General features: G+C 36.0%; 1 protein-coding gene across 1 annotated transcript in view; it reads right to left on the bottom strand.

Annotated features, from left to right (window-relative positions):
• PUDP (pseudouridine 5'-phosphatase) overlaps positions 1-21,670 on the bottom strand; it is a 73,213-nt gene that overhangs the window by 28,133 nt on the left and 23,410 nt on the right. The window contains exons 2-3 of the mRNA XM_058863062.1: positions 20,752-20,970; positions 369-598 (exon numbers count right to left, since the gene is read on the bottom strand). Coding sequence (XP_058719045.1) covers positions 369-598; positions 20,752-20,970 — 449 coding nt within the window. The remainder of the gene's footprint in view (positions 1-368; positions 599-20,751; positions 20,971-21,670) is intronic.

Raw genomic sequence — 21,670 nt, 5'->3', positions numbered from 1 at the left:
TTTGACACTTAAGAGCTAAATCAGGCATGAATGTATGAAAAATAAACTCACCTATGCTTAAATAATTGTTTCCAAATTCTGAATAGTGAAGTTAAGCTTGCAGATTTATGTATACAGCAGAAAATCATTACACTTTCCTATTACTGCATGCTGCCATGTAGCAAATCAGAGCAGTCTGCATAACAAACTCTAGATGTAGTGGGGGGAAATCTCTCTCTTCAACACCACAAACATCTTTGAAAATGGGGGTTGCTAATTTTTATAATGTTTATATGAATCTAAGTCTTTATCACCTTAAAAAAAAAAATCATCTAAATATAGCCCAAACAGAAAATTCATAAATTTAATTTCTGTCCTCCCCCTCTTACCTTCTCTGGTGGTACAGGAGGGTGAAATCTCTCTGCACAGAGTAAAAATGGATCAGGATGTGGCTTGCCACGCTTCAGTTCAGGGTCATCTCCCAACACAATATGATGAAAAAGACCAAAAAAATCTTTGTGTCTGGTTATTTTTCTCTGAAATGACTCTTCGCTTGAGCTGCTGGCAACAGCTATGGGTATCTTGTGTTTGTGTAAATGACGGATCAGCTTACTGACCCCTGCAAGACAAACATACACATTTTAGTTTTTATATATATGCATGTAAGTTGGTATATGTATTAATGTTTATACCAAATTACAAAGCATTTAGCAATATTTCAACAATACTGTTTTACTGAATGCAATGAAACTATTTGAAAAGGTGTAACAGAAAATTCTTGCTTTATCTGTAACATTCTTTCTACATTCAAAAATCACAGAACATTCTGTAGGTTATATACATACTTTTTCTGTTATCAAGAAATGCTTTTCCCAAAATATGTCAAAAATGTGAGTAACAACACTACATAACGAGACCCAGTAGAAATTCATTAAGCAATGTCCCCACATTATGTAAGTTTATTAGTTAAAACTCTACAAGTTTGGGAGAACATTTTCTTTCATATACAGTTATGCTCCTGGGGGAAAATATATATATATATATATATGTATATATCAAAGGGGTATACTCTTCTCATTGGATTATAGAGTTTTAATTACTGAAGTAGGTATCTAGCTGTCTCAAACCAGCCTGTTAGAGCTCAGTTTCTCTCTTTTGCAATTACTAAAGCAAGTAACACTGGGCAGAGAGCAGCTGTCAGTCACAGTTGTTAATACCAGAGCTTTATCTATTGATGCTGTGAACCCAGAGTAATGAACACCTCAAGCCTAATGGGTAGAAACTTCAATCTGATCCAGTCTTCTAGGGAAGGTTAATGCAGTGAACAGTGAAAATACAACCAGTCTGTGTAAAAGGGAAACATACTTTGTTATTCGGTGCAAGTTTTGAGTCTTCTCTGAGGGGATTTAATGCTCCTTTGCTGAAGCATTCTCAATGCTGGATACCTTTCCCAGACAAAAAAAAATAGCATAATCTAATGAAGAACTAGTATGGATGTCTGGTCTTTATCAATTCAATAGAGAAAATCCTCCATACCTGTAAAATAATTTCAGCTGTGCTTTTTGGCATTAATCCCAACTGTACTGGACACAGGATGTTAGTTTCAGGTAGTTTAGGTTCAAGTAGACTCCAGTTAACTTTTGTCTCTTTGAAACAACTTGAGCACAATTCTGCTTTCATCTTCCAACTACATTAATTATTATCCTATTTTTCATGCCTGGTTATAGAAAAATAATCTTATTCTCTTCCTCCTGTTTCACTGTCATTGTTATGTCTGGTCTCCACTCCCTTAAAACATTCCTACTCCTCCTTTGCCACCTCAGCATCTCTGTTTTGTATTTCCCTTGTGATCCAGCCATTCAATTCTATAAACAACCATGTTATCTGCCATACATTTTTATCAAGTACAGTCACATGCCCAGCTTCGAGAAGCTGTAAGTACTACTGATAATAAAGTGTGTAGATTAGTGAATAGGTGTGGTAACTAATCTACCTATCTGGAAATAAGACTTGTAGATATGACTCTCCACAGATTTCTCATTTATTCTCCAGAATATAATCAAACAATTAAGAACTGACGTTTCCAGCTCCATACTTGTAATTGAAGATGGCCTTTTAACTTTAAATACATGTGCTTCTCCAATGTCAGATTCTGAGATGGACAGACACAGCAAGCACTACTGCTCCTCTAAGGTCAATACATCAGCCATTTAAAAGCCTTCTTAAAAGCATGCTCCTTTAAGCAGTTATACTAAGCAAGTGCACTTTTTACCAAATGATGCACCTATGCCCTCTCACTGAAATACAATGTTAAATACAAGCCAGCTTTTTATACCAGATAGTTTATATCTTCATTCTGAATCATGTGAAGTAATTCTACATTTAATTAATGGAAGAACTAAGATTCCTTAATGTGAAGCAGTAGTATAAGTGTCTGTTCCCTAAAATAAAATGCATTCATTCTCAGGAATTTAATAAACTCCAATGTTTAGGAAGGCTAGCATACGTAAGTGTGGTAACACAAAGCAGTCCGAAGATTACACAAGCAGAAGACTCTTCCCATCTCCTATGCCCTTGTGATGATACGGTTAGTTTTCTGTAAAGCTGTGCTCTTTTCAAATAGCTAATTTTCTTCAGTCCTACTGCATCACAGCTTCAGTTCATCTCTCACTGGGTATGTTTATTCTGTGTTTCTTTTGGAGGTAGCCAGCCACAGAAAAGCATTGTTGCAGAAAGGTTATTTCTTTAGGGGTCTCTCTTGTATTCCTCAAGCATATGTATTGATTTCAGTGTGTAAATGTGTATGCATGTGTGTTTGATTTCTCTTTTTGGCTTCCCTCACAACAAGGGAGCTAAAATGCAGTTGTCCCTCATATCTCCAGAGAGCAAATATTTACATGATTCAGAAAACATGCCACTTTAAAAAATATTATTTGCATACATGTAAATAGAGCAAGATAGAAAAAAAAAAAAATGCAGAGGCAAATCAGCTGCCCAGAAAAGAAAAAATAACTGTACTTGGAAGAACAGCTAGCGTAACTTGACAAGCTCAAAACAGTAGCAGCTGAAAAATATTTTCATTCCAGGTTTGCTTTCCTCTTTGTAAAAGCTATAGATCAGGAAAATCCATTTTTGTTTGCATCAATTACCACCAGTTTAGCTCTAGACACTTTGCCACCTCATCAAATTACTGACACAATTATTGTACTAATTCAGCATATAATTCTTCATTAAGAAGATAGTATCTTCCTTAGTATCTTTCTAATGTTTTTTTTAGAGAAAACATCAACAAAAGGGGAATTGAGGAACTGCTTTAAGGATCTGTAAGAAACTTTGTGGGATCTGACAGTGGTCAAATAAGAGATTTTTGAAGAGGCTTCAGGCACTAGCTTGAGCTAGTCAAGTCAAGTACACAGCTTTCTCACTCTGGCCCTGGAAATCATAAGGAGGAATCCAAAGAGTCCTTAGAGAAGGAGAACAACCTTTGTAGGTGTTTGTCTCCTTGTTTACTTGCAAGAAATGGTCAAGGGGTGCTGTTCCTAACTGTCCAATGATGGTGATGTATTGGTTTGATGACCAATGCAAGCTTTACCTTTTCAGACCTTCTCAGAACTGTCTATAAAAGAAGATCTGGAAGATAAAAATGTGCTCTCTTTTGCAACTAAGACTAGACAGTCTGTGTTGTCACTCTGCCTAACACAGTGTGGTCACTGTTCCAAATACAGTGCAACAAAACATCCCCTGGCAAATACTGTGTCATTAGATGTACAGCTACAAAGATTTTTCAGTGAAATGGTAATCAAAACCAACCAATTCAAAACTCAGTGGCTATGAAGAAGTATACTGAAAATTCCCATGATCTCCCTAACTTCTAACTTACTTATGGCTATTATGTAAGGGATGGAGGCCCATCCATTCCAGAGGGACCCCTCTGCCAGACTTCCTGGGGACTACCATCCACCTCTCCTACTGAAAGCATTGTCATATACAGCAAGAATAAAAATTAAAGGAGTTTGTTGGGGAGGATGAAACAGGGAAACCTTATTAATATGATTGTTTGGCAAAAGATTCTGAAAATATGAAGCCTAGAATCGAAGTAGAAATGAGAGCTAGCTTTGAGTCATGGGATACTGAGTGCTAGTTAATAAATATCCAAAGAACAATAGCCTTGCCAGCTAAAGGAGAATCCCTGATTGATGAAACAATGTCCTCCTGCAGACAGAGAATCCAAAGGTCAAGCAACAAGAGAAGAATTTGTAAAGCTTTTAGAGTTTGAAATGTAACACTGTATGGTAATATAGTAGTTCCTATAGGCTATATGTAAATTCTTTAGTGTGTGTGTCTTGTAGTGATTGGTTACTGGGAATTAGAATATTCACTATAGAAAGACATATATTGTATTGTAACAGGAACTTCACTCTCTTACTCTCCCCAATCTCTTAACTCTCGTTTTCTCCCCATGCTCTTATTTTCTCCCCTCTCTCTCTCTTACTCTCCCCAATCTCTTAACTCCCTTGTGTTCCCTCTTACTCTACTCTTGCTTCCCCGTCTCTCCTAAGCCTCTCTTGTTCTCCTCTCTCTCCCTCATGCTCTCTTGATTCCTCCCTCCCCCTCTTTAACCTCACTTCTCCTGCTCTCCCTGCTCCGCTCTCTCTCCCTCCCTGACCACATGTACACCGAGGCTGGTGGCGGACACGGGTCTCTCCCTCTCTTTACCCTTATAATAAATTGCTTATACCTCAACAGCTTGACCCTGGAGAAGTGTCTCACCACGAGCCAGTGTTTTATACTACAATAAAGGTTCTCTGTTTTTCCAGCATAAGAATACACTCCAAATATGGCACACAGGCAATAAATATCTTCTGCAGAACAACATAAATTCTTCAAGTAGTTATAAAAAAATTAGGAATAAATATCCCACATTGCTATGATTTATTTCCAAATGCACTCTTGTTTTCAGATAATCAAAGAGTTAAGTACTGTATCTTTATGCTAGCTCTTTAAATAAGTTTTAAATCGACACAGAAATTTAATATATACTAACTACAACAGTTAAGCACCAGACACTTGCATAGAAAAATAGGTGAAAAGAATTGTAAGCAGTGTTTTGTTACAGAAGCTGCAAAGGAGGATCAATTCTAAATGTCAGCATCTTTAAAACCCAGTTAATCACAAACGTCAATGAAGTTATCAACTTGAAGAAAAGAAAGGAAAACAAATTAAACCAAGGGAAGGACCTATTTCTTCAGAGACAACAGACACATTTAAAAGAAAGAGATCGGCTCTTTCGTTCCAAAAATTGCGGAAAAGCATATATATTATTTGTTTTGAAAAACAAACTTTTATCCCACCATTAGACTCCAGATGCAGTGTTGTTCTCTTTAGATTCAGCTGATATGGTGACTAATACTTTGGATCAACTGACAAACTGAAAATAAGACACACTGAACTACAAAACCCTTGGGCGAACTGTCACATTTTCCTTCTAATTGACTAATAGAAACATACACAACAAGAGTTCAGGAAACCAAATAATGTTACACTAAAGTGATCTAATGAGAATCCCTAATTATTTATATGCTATTACAACACTGGTTTCTATAATATTCCTTTTAAGCTATCACATTTTATAATCAAATGACTTTATTGATCATGAAGTGAAAATTAACAAGATGAAACTCCTAAAAAGAAACTCAAATTGATGGAAAGCAAAGGGAAATTTAATTTTCGTTTTAGCTTTATACAAACATGATCTCTGTGTCATGCACAATAGTTTACAACAGTGAACAGCACATACTTTTTTAATACGTTTTATATAATTTCAAATTTTTGTACCATCCCTTTTCTTGCATTTATCTATCCCTGAACAAAACACTGTTCTTAACTTGTAACACTTCTGCATGTCCAGATTCAGATCTATTTCTATTGAAATGCTTTCATATAAAGAAGACTATAAAGCTCTTCTGTTTTTTTCAAATGTTAGTCTCCAACCAAATTTTTGTCTACGAACATGTTACAGTTCTATATAAGAATGTTTTTCAAAATAAACAAGAAAGTGATCTCCATGCAAAACTGGGAAAACATGAGATAAGAAAGAGAATTATACATACTGCTTCAAGACTGAACCTTAATTTCAGTTTCCTCTGTTCCCCAACTGAATGCATGGTGTGTCACATATAGGTAAAACCTTACGAAGGGAAGGCCTTGTAAAATCATGGCTCAGTCCTGTTACTTCGTTTAAGTAGAAAAGGACTATGGGAAAGTGACTCGGCTGAATTAGAGGCAGAAAAACAACTTATGTAACCATTGTGTGTTCACATTGTGGTGTATGGTTGAATTATGTTTGTTATTATTTAAAACTATGTAGCTGATAATAGGCTAACTGCTTAACAAGGCCTGATTTTTGCAATAAAGCGGTTCTCCTTTGCACCTGCCTGGGGACTCTGTGTCACTGCGGACCCTCACTCACCCACACTGGTGTTTATATTTCTGCTTGCAGTTGATTCATTTGAAGGCATAATATCATCATACAAACAATCACACAGCAAGCTCTGACAGTACCTTAGCCTGAAAATCCACTGTTTGATGGTCTTACACACACAGCCGAAATCCTACAGTCTTCCAGCTTCAGGAAAACAGCTGGTTTGTGTACTGTCAGCACAGAGTGCAGGATCAAGGTCACATAAATGCTCAGGCCTACACCGAAAGCCCCCCCGTCTTCTCTAATGTCTCAATCCTAAAAGATGAACATAAACTATGTAAGAAAAAGCCCTTAAAAATGAACTTCACAACACCTTCTCTCAAGAAAAAATATACATTGCAAATAGGACCATAGTAAGTTAAACAGCTAGAATTTATAAGGTAGATTCTATGAAAATTAAGCCTCAAAATTACATTACAAGATCTCCTACATGGCTGAGAAGGCCACAAATAAACAGTGTCTTTTTCAATGGCATATGTTGGATCTTCATTTTATCAATAACAGTATGGGGCTGCAGGTAGGCACTCCTTGAGCTTTTTATTCAGCATCAGCCTCATCAACACAAGGTGAGACATGAAAGATGTTGAAAGCTCATGCCATAACAGCATCAGCCAAACTTTTTTGGTTACAATGCCTTTTTAAAAACTTTCTAGCCAACAGCATAATATTAAAAGATTATAAGAGTTTGCTTAAGCCAATCATTAAAACTACATGTATGCCTTGCCTCCAACAACGCCTGCTTGGCATACCTTAAAAGCAATGGATAAAGCTTCATTATTAAACTTACATTTTTCTATTATCTTGCTTACTATATTATATATTATATACTATATTATAATATATAGTATAGTATATACTATATACTATATACTATATACTATATACTATATATCTAAGGCCTATCTCTACACAGCTCAAAAACACAGCCTTATTGTTTCCTGTATTTGCATGCCTTTATTCTTGCATTCTCCTATTCTGAGCTTCTAAGAGTTTTGTACCTTTCCTATTTCCCACAGTCCCCCCTCTCGGTACAACTACAAAGAAATCTTCTCAACAGCTTTGTCAATTATTAATTACCTTGCATTACATAGTTCTACTACAGTGCATTTTTCTTCATCTAGCAAAACAGCATTACAAGTTTTCCATACAAGGTTAGATTAAAAAAATTTTAAGCTTTTCATTGCTTAATATATTTCTTTTTGTTGTCTAAGGCACTTTTTTGCTTGTTTGAAATATTTTTAAACTACAGCAGTTTTACTGTTGTAAAAGATCTGGTTGATTCTAAGGATGTAAGTTAAATTTGGTAGTAAGTGCTATTTTGATTTGTTAAGTCTTGCCAGTTCTAAGGTCTTGAGTCAAAGCTTTTATCTATGTCTATATTTGCCTACACTGCCTTGGAATCAGCAGACAACTGTACAAGATTACGTGATCTCTCTGTAAGTTTTTGAGAATTCTCTGTAATTTTATTTCTATAACTTTTTCTTAGACTACAAAGGCTTCTTTGATGGATCTGTCTATCATCTGTTGCACACACTAAAGTATACAAGGCACTGTTACTAGTATCACTACTAAAACATTCAATACATATAAACTTACCTTGCAAAGTTCTCTTAACTAAGGTACAAAGCTCTATCCCGTAAGCAAGTTGCCTAACTTTGATCTATCATCTCTTTTGATTTTAGATGCTAAATCTTTCAGCTTTTGTATGTTTTTATGGATGGACTTGGAGTGATTAGACAAGTTTATACAACACAATTCTTTAATGGCACGTGTCTTTGTGCCAGTAAAAGAAAATCAATTGCTGCTCTATTTTGTAGGGTGGCATGTCTAACACTGCCAACGTTGGTCAGCATATCACTGATTGCAATAGATGTGGCATTGGTTTGTTTACTCAGCCAACACCCGAATCGATCCAATTGTTTCAATGCCATAGCTGAAGCAAGCTGGGGTAAAAGCAAACTTGGCTCAAACCATTTTTGCAGTGTTCTAGGGTCTAAAATTACTCTTAAAATTTTCTTTATATTGATAGGCAAATTTTTTCCCTGTGTTTTTTCTTAATGGCTGCTTTAGCACTAGGTGCTATCACAGTAAGCATTCCAATGCTACATGGACTACCTTCAAGGTATGATGGAATGCCTTGATAAGCCCTATCTCTACAAATGAACTAATATCTTTTTGATAGTTATCATGTATATTGGTCAACCTAGGAAAGCTCATCTTAAGTGTTTGAATAAGTACACCAAAAACTCCAATTTCTGTGTGCAAGGTAAAGGGGAGTAACATTGTACTTTGGAGGATCACTCACTTGCCAATCACTAGCTGAAAATCTAAGGCAGAAACCTATTGTTAATTCTTGGGGTTCAGATACTGCTTTGGGAAATTCTTTGGTCCAAATGTCTCAATCAATCATGGGATTGCTCCTGTTGGCAACCTCACCTCGCCAGTCTTTTGCTGGCACACCAGCTAGACAGGTCGAAAAAGGCTCTTCTGGGTTCGAATTAGACAGGCATATGGAGTCTGAGCCTGCAGCCTTGGCTAAGGCAACCCAAACATTTGTTTTTGGTTGTTCCATGGGCAAATCCACACTGCAAGAAGTAAAAACTAGCTAGCATCAGCATAGCAATCAATTTTGCTCTATACTTTTCATGAGTTATTTTTTGGCAAAGGACTTCTCCATATATTTCAACTCTCAATTTTGTTTGGGGGCAAGCTAATTGTAACAAAAAAAGAGTAATTTTACCTTTACAAATGTAATGGGGAATACATCCCTCTTTCTTTAAGTAACACAATGGATACTAAGCTTTTCCCAAAAGAGCTCCATGAAACCAACAATTTCTATGCTTTTCCCATTGACATAAAAATTAAGGTTTGTAGGTTCTACAGGTGAACAAGGAATGTCAGGCATGACCCGTAGTCTCTCTGTTCGGCTCACGTCTGTGTGCTTGCTTCTCTGCTCTTGAAAGTGTCCATATGTTCTTGTATGTGGTATAGTTAGATGTTCTTTGCTGGAATCCACTTAGGTCCTGCACCTGTGGAAATAGAAGGAGACCCTTTCCCTCAAGTTATTACTTGAAAAACACCTTCAATTTGTCTTGTCTCAGGGTTTCTAATTAAGATAGGAGGATTTTCTTTCAATTTTGCCTGTGTATTATTTGAAAGATGCCGAAAAATTGGCAGATGAGGTTCTGCAAAAGAGCTATTCAAAAAATTAAAAACATATAAAGCTTTGCTCAAGCTCATCTTTCTGTTGGCCTAGAATGTGTTTTAGGGTGTGATGTGTCTTTTTAATAATTGCTTGACCTGTGGGAGAGTAGGGAATATTAAAAGTGTGACAAATACTTTAGTCTACTAAAAATGTGGTTAATTTTTGGGCTGTATTTGCAGGGTTACTGTTTGTTTTTACTTTTTGGGGTACACTTAGTGAAGCCAATGATTGCAAAAAATGTTGACAGGCATGACTGGCTGTTTCTCTTGGGTGCATAGAGGTAAAGACCATGCCTGAAAAGGCGTCTGCTGACACATGGATATTTTTGAATTTCCCAGAGAAAGGGTATATAGTGATAGCTGTTTGGTATAATTGCAAGTTTTGTAAACTCTGCAGGTTGACAGCTCTTGTAGAAACAGGAGGTTGCAAAAGCTGACAATCTGGGCAAGTACTAATGATAGCTTTTGTTTGACTTTTAGAAATGTGAAACATTTGCACAAATGTTTGTGCATTTTGGTGAAAAAAGGCATGACTTAGTTTTGCTTGTTCAAAAATGATTGGTAGGGTGTTTGAAACAACTACCGTTAGTTTGTCTGTTCTTGTATTTTTTTCCCCTAGAAATTTTGGAAGTGAAGAGTGAGCCTTAATATGAGCGAGAAAATATTGGTTAATTTTGTGTTGTTAAATTGTATGAAGACATGAAAGCTAGTGATACAGGGCATCATTGCTAACATCTTTTAAAACTCATCTTTCTATTTTCTTAATTACTTTGGCTATATAAGTAGAATCTGTAATTAAATTTAAAGGTTCTGGAAAAAGCTGAAAGGCCTAAACTACAGCTAGTTTGGTAATTTGAGGGGAACTCTCTACTGTTTGAATATCTGATTTCTATGTTTTAGTTATTTGGTTTAGATATACTACTACTGATTTGCATGTTTTATTAGATCTATTAGTGAAGAGAGTTTTATTACTTACAGGTTTTTCACTTAGCATGGGCTTTTTCCTAAAACTTAATTTTGTAATAATCTGTGGCTTGGATAATGAATAGAACAAACACTTGAAAAATTTAACAATGCATTTTTTAAATTATTTGAAATTTGTAACGCCTAATAAAGGTAATTTCTTTTAAATGTAAATAAATAATTGTAAAGTCTTATCTTGTTAAGGTTAACAATCTAGTTCTGGTTTTGATGACAATCTGTGCTATTATTTCTATAGTTGTAAAAATTGTTTTTGGTGACCTGTAGAAAGAAAAACTTCCTCCATTATTAACAAAGGGTCTTTTTCAGAAGAATCTTCTTGGAAGATGAGGCTATGAAGTTGCTTTTTTTTCAGTACTGCAAGAAAAAAGGGCTTTTTTGCAAGAAAAAAGAGACAATGGGCTTGTCTCTTTTGGAAAGCTTTTATTATTTGTTTAAGGGCTGCCTGCTCTTCAGGTGTTTTGGGAGATTTGATGTCGCAGTCTCCTCTTAGTAAGTTAAAGAGTGGGGTAAGTTTTTTATTGATAATTTTTAAGACAGGTTTGACTTAATTAATTTTTCTTAAAAGCTGCTGTAAATCTTGTAAGGTATTGACACCGGCCTGGAGTTGTTCTGCCTGTGGCTTTATTGTTCTGTTATCTTTTATCTCAGATATTTTCAGGGTGGGATTTCTTGTATTTTTGACACAGAAATTTCTAGTCTAGCATTTTTGACTTCAGTAGCAACACTACTACGAGTTTGTTCTCTGTCTGTGTTGGTGTTGTAATGAGTAAGTTGTCTATATAGTGTAGAACTAGCGATTGTGTATGTTTCTGTTGAGTTGGAAATATATATTATATATATAACAAAATTGTATAATAAATTTGTATAACAAAATATGGGCAGATTGTGGTAGAACTTTTTATACTTAGGGGTAAAGATTTCTAGTGATATCTTTGTAGTGGTTCTCCTCTATTGATAGCTGGAACTAAAAAGGTAAATCTCGGTGCATTCTTTGGGTGGAGTGGAATGTTGAAAAAACAGTCTTAAATCTATGATGACAAGGAACTAGTCTTTTGGAATTATTGACAGACAAGGAAGTCTAGGTTGTAGAGGTCTTATGTCTTCGATTTCTTCATTGATCTTCTTTAAGTCGTGAAGCAATCTCTAGGAGTTAGAAGTTTCTTGTGGATGACAAACACTGGGAAATTCTAGGGACTATTTTTGGGCATTATGTGATTTTTTTGGGTAATTTTTCTTTTACTAATTTTTTAAGGATACTTTGGTTTTTTTCTGATAAAGTGTATTGATCAATCTAGACAGGGTTATTAGTTTTTTATGACAGTTTTAGAATGGCAGGCATTGATGTGGTCACTATTAAAGGCCTACTTCTAATTTGGTTCCCCACTGGGACAGGACATATCTTCCCCGTACTGTGATGAGTTTTTGCACAATGAAGGGATGAACTCTTGATTCTGAGAGTTTTCTACCTTTTCTATTTCCCACAGCATATCCTTTCACAAACATCACCGTGTATACCCCTCTTGCCACCGCTTAGTTCTTCCCTGAGTGGCACTTAGGTACCAATTACATCTTGCTTCTGATTAATAGTATTTTACCACAATGCAATATCATAAAGAAAATCAAAAAATCAATAGGCAATAGAGAAATAGCAAATGTGTGTGTGTTTTTCTGCTCTTAATTTATTTGAAAGCTAACATTCTCTGCTAGGAAAGACGTACAGCAGACATATCTATATTGTCCCACTCTTAAACAAAATCCAAACGGCTCACAGGAGTTTTAGATCTGCCCCAACCATCACACATAGTAATCTTTTATAGTTTACAACTAAATTAGCTAAAGTGTTAACCAACTGAAGAATATTTTGAGCAAACTGGAAGAGAGAACCATCATATACAGTAATACCTCATGTTCTTCAAAATGATCACTGTCCTTACTGAAGCAATTACAGTGTCAGCCATCTAATAATCTAAGAAACAATATAATGCAGGATTACTTTAGTTCAAGACAGAAAGTAATAATAGTAATAATAATAACAGTATCCCCATACACATAAAACACCATAAATACAGTATATTTCTTAATCTTAATTAAATGCAAGCACCAAGTAGTCAATGAAATCAGATCATATTTTGCAAAGTTTCCATAGATTCTGTGTATTCTTCAGATTCAAGTGGAGGTTCAAATTAAATTATTACAGAAAGTTAAAGACTACATGTATGGAAATGATAAAAACTTCAGCTTAGAGTGATTACTCTGTGTCATTCTCTTGACTGTTGTTTTTATAGAAAGTAAACACATGTGAACTCTGAAAACTACTCAAAATAGAAAATGGGTAATTTAAAATGGATTTGAAAATGGTTTATTATATTAAAAAGCTTCTCTACTCTTTAATTATTTTAATAAAAATACTACTTTTCATCTCACAGAGTCACAGAATAAGCTGAGTTGAAAGGGTTCAACAAGGATCATCGAGTCCAACAACCATTACTCACATTGGCCTCAAATAATTATAATTCAAGTAATGACTTTAGTGCTACCCAGTGCTGCTGGGTATCCTATGACATAGTACAAAAATATTTTAGAAAAAGTGAGGTATTTAGGAAATTTTACAGATTGTCTTATCCCTCTCCCCATAGTTTGGCAAGTATACAGTTTTAATAACTGATCCACTTACAATCCTGTGCTATGTTTGTCTGTATTTTATAATCACAATCATTTGGTTGCCAGTTAATTTTTGTTGTTGAAAAGATACTCATTCTCCTATTTAAGTAATCCATAAAGACCACTTCCCTTTGTACTATGTACTAATGAGTACTATTAATCATATTTATTTTATTGTCAACTGTAATATTAAGTCAAAAGATTTTCTTCCCAAACTTTTTGGTAAGAAGTGTGGTGGTTTGAAAAAATAGAGTATGGAAATGTGTTACAAAGTTTTTTTTAATAGAGAACAAAAACTATATTTCATGGGCAACCAGATCCTTCTTTATGTATATTTTATTTTATCGATACATGCTTATGCTTTCTTGGGAGGGGTAGTTGGAGTGGTGAAACTTATTTCTTTAATCTGAACTACTTGCATTCATTCAAAAACATAGTTGGCTTTATTTTTATTTTCATATCATTTTTGACTAATCTGTTTATCTGCTACCTCTTTTATACTGTTTCCCTTTCCCTTCCCTGATGTACATGTATGGTTTATTTCTCTTTCACGACCATACTTTTGGAGCTTGTCTACACCATGTAGCCTGTGCTAATACAACAACACTTGCTAAGTCTTGGAGCTGAGATGTAGCATATTCTGAAGAAGAAACAACATGGGCTACAGATGTATTAAAAGAACACTGTATTATTCACCAAATTTTCAGACCTGTGAACTGAAATATTTGTTGGAAGAACTATACTGGTCACTATATTCTTTCTTTATGTAGTTTGTGTACAAATTCATAGAATGCTTTGCATTAGAAAGGACCTTGAAGATCATTTAGTTCCAACCCCCTGCCATGGGCAGGGCCAACTTTTGCTAGATCAAGTTGTTCCAAGCCCCATACAACACTTTCAGGGATAAGACATTCATAGTTTCTCTGGGCAACCTTTTCCAGTGCCTCACCACTCTCACAGAAAAGGATTTCTTCCTAATATCTAATCTAAACCTACTCCCTTTCAGTTTGAAGACATTCCCTCCTTGTCCTGTCACTACATGCCCTTGTAAAAAGTCCTTGTCCAGATTTCGTATCAGATACTGAAAGGTGCTGACTCTCTTGAGTCTTTTCCAGCCTGAATAACCCCTATTCTCTCAGTCAGCCTTCAAGAACAGATGCTTCATCCCTCTGGTCATCTTCATAATCCTCCTCCGAACTCTTTCCAATAGGTGCACATCTTATGCTGTGTGCCACACAGCTGGATTCAGCACTCCAGGTGGGGTCTCAAAAAGAACAGAGTAGAAGCGCAGAATCGCCTCCCTTGACCCACTGGCCATGCTTCTTTGGATGCATCCCTGCTCAGAGGTGGCTTTCTGGGATGCAAGCACACATTGCCAGGTTGTGTTGAGCTTTTTCTCAATCAACAGCCCCAAGCCTCTCTTGTTAGGACTCCTCTCAATCCATTCCCTTCCCTGTCTGTATTGGTGCTTGGAATTACCTCAACTCAGGTACAGGACCTTGCACTTGGCCTTGTTGACCTTCATGAGGTTTTCCTCGACACATCTCTCAAGCCTGTCCAAGTCCCTCTGGAGGGCACCCCGTCCCTTCAGCATGCTGACTGGGCCACACAGCCTAGTATCATCAGCAAATCTGCTAAGGGTGCATTCAACCCCACTGTCCACATTGCCAATAAGAATGTTAAATGGCAATGGTCAAATACAACTTTGCACTTTTCTCACAAGACATTCAGTACTTCCACACGTACATCTATCAGCATTTCTCTTCATTCACCACTGTGTAGATACAGTTACTTTTCTACTCACACTAAGCAGCACAAGAAGAAGAGGACACATGACCTCTGTGCCAAAATCAAGGCTCTTTAGACACCCATAGTCAAGTCCACTTCATTTTGCTGTAATGTTACACAAAACAAGCTGTCCAAGGGTGTTTGGTATATATTTGGGAAAAGAAGATTTACTGCGTAGAAAAAGACTAAAGGTAAACCTAAGTGGTCCATGCAGTGTTTAAATTAACAGCATATAGATTATGCATGTCTTGATGATTTATGTCCACTTGTACACAAACAGAAATCTTAAGGATATATATAGCTTCTATATTTAAAAAGACTACTCTTTTTCTCCAAAATCATTTACAGTTCCCACATGAATGTGACATGATACTACATGAATGTGGTAGAGCTTTTCAAGATTTCATCACTTTCTTTAATCAAAGAAAAGTTAACGTTAGCACTTAGAGCTTTGTCAGGTTGATTAGTTTCCAAGATAATCATTAAATTCACAAAAACAAATCTATGGCAAGAAACCTCAGCAGCCTCTGAAAAGCACTTAGCAAAACAAAACAACCTCACTTAGAAAAAGGAGACGCTGTTTGTTAACCTCAGTAATAATTTATTTTTTTTTTTTTATGTAGTCTGATGTGCTACAACAATGGCAAGCCCATCAGTGGTGCTATTAATTTTATACACTTGGTCTCAATCCTCAGGTGAATTCAGGATTGCTGCTGTGAAGGTGACAGTGTGACAGAGGTGGGGTAATCCACTGCCTGGTCAGCCCTGAACAGGCAGTTGGAATAGAAAACATTTGTAGGTCTCCTCCAACTGAAATAGTTCAGTTCTATTCTACTTCTATTCTATTCTATTCTATTCTATTCTATTCTATTCTATTCTATTCTATTCTATTCTATTCTATTCTATTCTATTCTATTCTATTCTATTCTATTCTATTCTATTCTATGCTATGCTATGCTATGCTATGCTATGCTATGCTATGCTATGCTATGCTATGCTATTCCATTCCATTCCATTCCATTCCATTCCATTCCATTCCACTCCACTCCACTCCACTCCACTCCACTCCATTCATTTCTGAATCTCATGAAACTACGGAGACACAACTCTCAGATCAACCTGCTTCTTTATTTTTAATGACATACTGTTTAAAAATGCTTTTTGCAATGGTATATCATCCTTTCATTATGCTACAAAAGTGGAGGTGGAAATTACCAGCCTATGCCCCAACTTTGGAAGGCCATGACTATTAATAAGGAATTTTGTCTTCACATCTTGTTACTCCCTAAAAAAGTATCAGAGGATCCTTCTAGTCAGAGAGACTTCCTATTCATCAAACCATTACTCTCATTTTAATCTGGACATACTGACACATGCATGACCATAGAAAGAATATAAGTACTAAATTTTACATAATTCAAAACGTGCATCAATTGTGTTGCTGATTTCCTGACAAAAGCATGTTTGGGATACAGTCCTTTAGGACTTGATGTAAAGGCCAAATGTTTAGTATCAGCCAAACAGGAAGTATCATTCCAAGTTTGCAGCTAATTGGCTGATCTCTAGAGGTTACAGGCTCACTGAATTCAGCATGGACTCACTAGAGCTTCCTAACATTAAATCAAAAACAGCAAGGAAAAGAAAAGATCATGGTAGGAAGTCTGTTTAACTGTCAAGGGCACAACATAAATCAAGGAAGCAGTAGTAGTAGTCTAGCAAACTAGACTGCTGGCTGAATGGAAATGTTCAAGAAAAAAAAAATTTGGAGTGAGTTGCCATTGAAATTTGAACTGTTATCCTTTCTTCTCTTTTTGTGCTTTCTGACTGGCTTCATTTGGCACTGAAGTTGAGGAGTAAAATTACCTCTTCATGGCTGCAAGGGACAGTCAGCTGTACTTGAACTAGAAAATAGTTTGCATGTAACATTCTGCACTGGCTGAAGAGTGCAACAACTAAATCCCAGTTATGAAAACAACCCAGGAATGGAAAATGTCTGAAAGGCATACACAGCCACACAATCCTTAAAAGATCTGTGCTTTTTGATAAGGATGATGAGCCAAAATACAGAGACTACAGTGAAAAAATAACAGTAGTTTCATAATCCTGACATGATTATAGCAACTGTTGGCAGCTGTATGATTTGGAGTTCAGATTTTCTCACCCTGTATATATTCTAGGTTTATGCAAAAGCACACCTATATACATATAGGTAAATATACATATGCATGGTTTTCTTCTGCTCTGCTTGTCATTCCCTCGTCTTCTGACTGCACTTCCCTGAAACACAGAAATGCTCAAAATGCATTTACAGAAACAGAAAGCCTACTGCATTACCCTTGTAGATAATAATGTCTATACTCTGACAGAAATATTTAGAAAAGCAGCACAGTGGCAGGCCAGTCATTTTGTGTCATCTTGGATTAATTTCTTTCTCCACTGAATCAAAATTACCATTCCTTAAGATTTCTTCAGAGCTAAAAATAAATCTAACTGTGAAAAACTCTCAAATAGTTACCAGAAAATTCCATATTAGAAACGGATGGAGCCTCTTCTTAGATGAAATTCGTATTTTGACCACAGCCTGATGTATTGAAGCTTGTCTGTCAGTTTGGCCATACTGAAATAGCCAAAATTCTGTCTTCAGCCACTTATGTCTCAGAGGTGCTGTACACTAATGCCTGTCATATAGCCTGTGCCATGGTTTAACCCCAGCTGGACATTAAGTACCACACAGCTTCTCACTTAGTACATGTATCCTACCTGGTGGGTCAGAAAGACAAACTGGGAAAAAAAACCAACTTGTGGGTTGAGATAAGAACAGATTAATAGTCAAAACAAAGTAATAATGATAATATTAATATTACTGGTTATAAAACTAAAGGAAGAGGGGGAGAGACAGATAAAATCTAAGAGTGATACAATTGCTCACCAACTGCTGACTGATGCCCAGACCATCTTCAATCCACAACTAGTACCCCTCCTGGGCAGCAACCCCAGTTTATATATTGGGCATGATGTGCTATGGTATGGAATATCCCTTTGGCCAGTTCAGATATGCTGTCCTGGCCATGCTCTCTCCTGGCCTATTGTGCATCTATTCACTGGCAGAGCATGTGAAAATGAAAAATCCTTGATTTGGGGTAAGCACTACTTAAACATCAGTGTGTTACCAACTTCATTCTTGTACTAAATTCAAAACACAGCACTGCACCTGCTACTAAGAAGAAAATAAACTATCTCAGCGGTAACCAGGATATGTTTCCAACTTGTCAGACAAAGCACTGCTTTGCCAATTAAATATTCAATTTCCACACTATCCTTAAACATCACTGACGTATCTGTCATTCACTTGATTTAGGAATTTACAGAGCTATCATCTTTGGCAAGATCATCTGCATAGCTCATCAAGAAACAAGTGCCACTTTGTTTGAGTCACCTTTTCAAACATCACTGGTCACTGTTCAGCAGTGCTTCCCACCAAATCAAATTTCAATCCAATTTTTTGGACAACCTTTAGGAACTGATTGAAAAATAGAACCTCACCTGTCTATTAACTGTCAAAAGATAACCAGAGATACAGCACTTTAGAGTCTTCTTACACTGTTAACATGACAATTAACTTTCACTTTCCTGTATTTACCTGTAACCATCTGAAAGATCAGTTTGATGAGAGAAAAATGCAAACTCTAAACAGTACCATTTTTACATCTTGCACAACACATGCAAGAATCCCATTCTTAATTCAAGAACATAAGTGACTGTAGAATAAATTTACAATCCATTAATAAACATCCTCAGAAGATACAAAAAGACAGAATCAGGTTAAAAAGTCTGCTTAACTGGAGAACAATTCTTAAAGAAATGGAATAGAAAGTAGCTGAAGACATTTTCTTCTAGCTTACTAGCTGTCATCAACCTGGTATCCTAAAATTCATGGCAATTCAGCTTGTATCCTAGTTCACAATTCTAGTTTAGAATATAGACTGAAAAAAGTTATTATGGGTATTTAGTTGAACTGAAAAGATAATCAGTTGAACAATGAAGAAAATGTTTACTTGCTTTTCCTAGTACAAATTTTGCTTGTTTCATGCATAGTAGTGCAGCTTCAGTGAGGCCAAAATTCACTTTTTGAAGGCAGGAACAGTAGAAAACTTCATGTTTCCCTTGGCTAATCTGTTCCATCACCTTTCTAACTCTGTTCAAGCCAGCTCAGCCACACTATCACAGTCTACAGCAGGCATGATGGAATATCCACCTAATAGCATCAATTACTCGTGTTGTTTCTTTACAGCAACTCTTCTCTGTGGCACCTAACATTTTACCCAGTCTGTTCATTGGGCATTTTCTAAATCCAGACAAGATTTTCTTTGTTTGGCTTGCAAAAGATATATTTGAAAAGTCAGTCCCAGAAGCTTGAGATGAAGAATGGAAAATACATCAATCCAACTTTCTTTTTTTTCTGGAAAGTTTTACTAGGCTTACAGATTTTTCAGGTGGATCTATAAGTGAGAGAGATGCAATTTGAAAAATCCTGCATATAAAGGACATTAGAGAGATAACTAAGAGAGAACTAAGTTGGACATACAATATACTAAATTTTTTTAGCCACTGAAAAAAATCACACTTTTTATTTTTGCTACTTGTTATTTATTCCTAATATATCACTTTCATCTTAATGCATTATGAAACCAGGTATAAAAAAAATCTAAGAATTAAAATATTAATGTGCTGTAGAAATTGTCAGAACAAATAAGCACACATTCAAAGAGAAAAAATGGTAACTGTTAAACATGTACAGTAACATGCAGTTATTTAATTTCTAATACGTTTCTTATAGTCCTTCTGTTTGTTATTTTTTCCCATCATTAATTAGTGACACTTGCTCCAGAAAGTTTAACATTGTACATAAAATTAGCAGCAGTCCTAGCTTTAGTTACTGATTGTGTTGCATGGCTGAAGATTTCTCTCTAAGCATTCAAAATCTAAATGTAATTGAATACAAAACAATGCATTCACACTACAGGTAAGATTCATCCTCTTGCTTACCTTGAGTTATCTCATTGAAGCTACTCGCTTGAGCATCCTGCACAATCACTGGCAAAAGGCACATATCTTCAGAAGGTAAGGGAACTCACCTGTCTTAGGATAACCTGAAAACCCCCCCTTCTCCACTGACACACTCAGCCGCTGTACTTGAATTACAATTTTTGGGTTAGGAGAGACTAATCCCAACAGAAATAACCCATGGGCCCATATACTTTTAGATGTGCAAGCAAATGCATCTGTGCCTAACAAAGTCAGACTATGCTCATAGCCAGGTAAAACACAGCTGCCAACAACAATTATAAAGAATGTCTAGTTTACCAAACAGAATGCATGAACATGAATCTAGTCTTTTTTGTTCTTTTAAAACATGAAAAAAAAAAAGCTTTTCCCCAAGTAAACAGGGAAAAAAAATTTGCAACTTTAATAGGTAAAATATCCTTTTAAACAGGTAAATAAACAGGTAGATTTAGGTAAATTTTCTAAAACAATAGCAATGAAACATAATCTGTAAGAGTAACTGCTTTGTGGAAGGCAGATTATTAACTTCTACCTTGATTAGCATTTAAATAATTGCATAAAGAGTTTATAAATGCTGTAAAGAAACATACCTGGCATCAACTCTGCAGTATGGAATATCTTCTCCAGCTTCACTTTACTTTCAATTAATAACTCTTCTTTAGTTATTGGAAGATCTAGAGCATCTCGAATAAACTCTGCTGCTTCTAGGGCTTGTCTACCTAGAACCAAGGACTTCACATCCCAGCTATAGGTCTTTCCAAAACGCCCACAGATCTCTTCAAACACTTTTGAATAGAGACATTCAGTATCTGTAAAAAAAAAAAAAAAAAAAAAAAAAAAAAATTCAACCTGTGTACAAACAAGTAGGCAGCTGGTCTTGCTAAGACACCACATAAATGGTCAGAGCATGAACTACAAGGAGCCAGAGGGCACGTAGCAAAGTGGATAAAAAGTCACCCTTTATTTGCAGGAGTGAGCCAAGGCTTCTACCACCACTTCAGAGGTACCCAGGTCTTTCAAGCTGTCATTTCTGCATAAATAAAAGGTAACTCAATAGATATCTGGTGCTGCTCTTTCATTACCTTTCTTTACTATCCCAGATAGCAAGCAGTGTCTTAATTAAAATACTCTATTTATGCTTTTCATGAGAAAGAAAAGGAAGGAAGGAAGGAAATCTGGTACTTGGGGGATGCCATTACATATTCCATGTAAATTGAAAAAAGAAAAAAGATTTAATTATTTAAGAGTGCCTTTGAGAGGAAGCTTCTAAGTGTCTTCAAAGACATTATGGTTATTATTACAGTGCTGCTGGCACCACTGCAAGAGATTACTCAAACAGAACACACTCACTTGTATTTCCAGGGGATTTCAGACAAGAGTAAACTTCAGACTCAACTTTGGCAGTGATACTATCAGCTCATATGTCAAAGGTGGTTTTAGGTTTAAAACTGTTTTTTTTTTAATACAAAAAAACAATTTGCCCTTTCCTCCCCTCCTCCCCCTACAAAT

Source organism: Poecile atricapillus, chromosome 1, assembly GCF_030490865.1.
Source record: "Poecile atricapillus isolate bPoeAtr1 chromosome 1, bPoeAtr1.hap1, whole genome shotgun sequence".
Taxonomy (NCBI): Eukaryota; Metazoa; Chordata; class Aves; order Passeriformes; family Paridae; genus Poecile; species Poecile atricapillus.
Note: the sequence above shows the minus strand (reverse complement) of the source record. Positions and strands in the feature narration are given on the sequence as shown.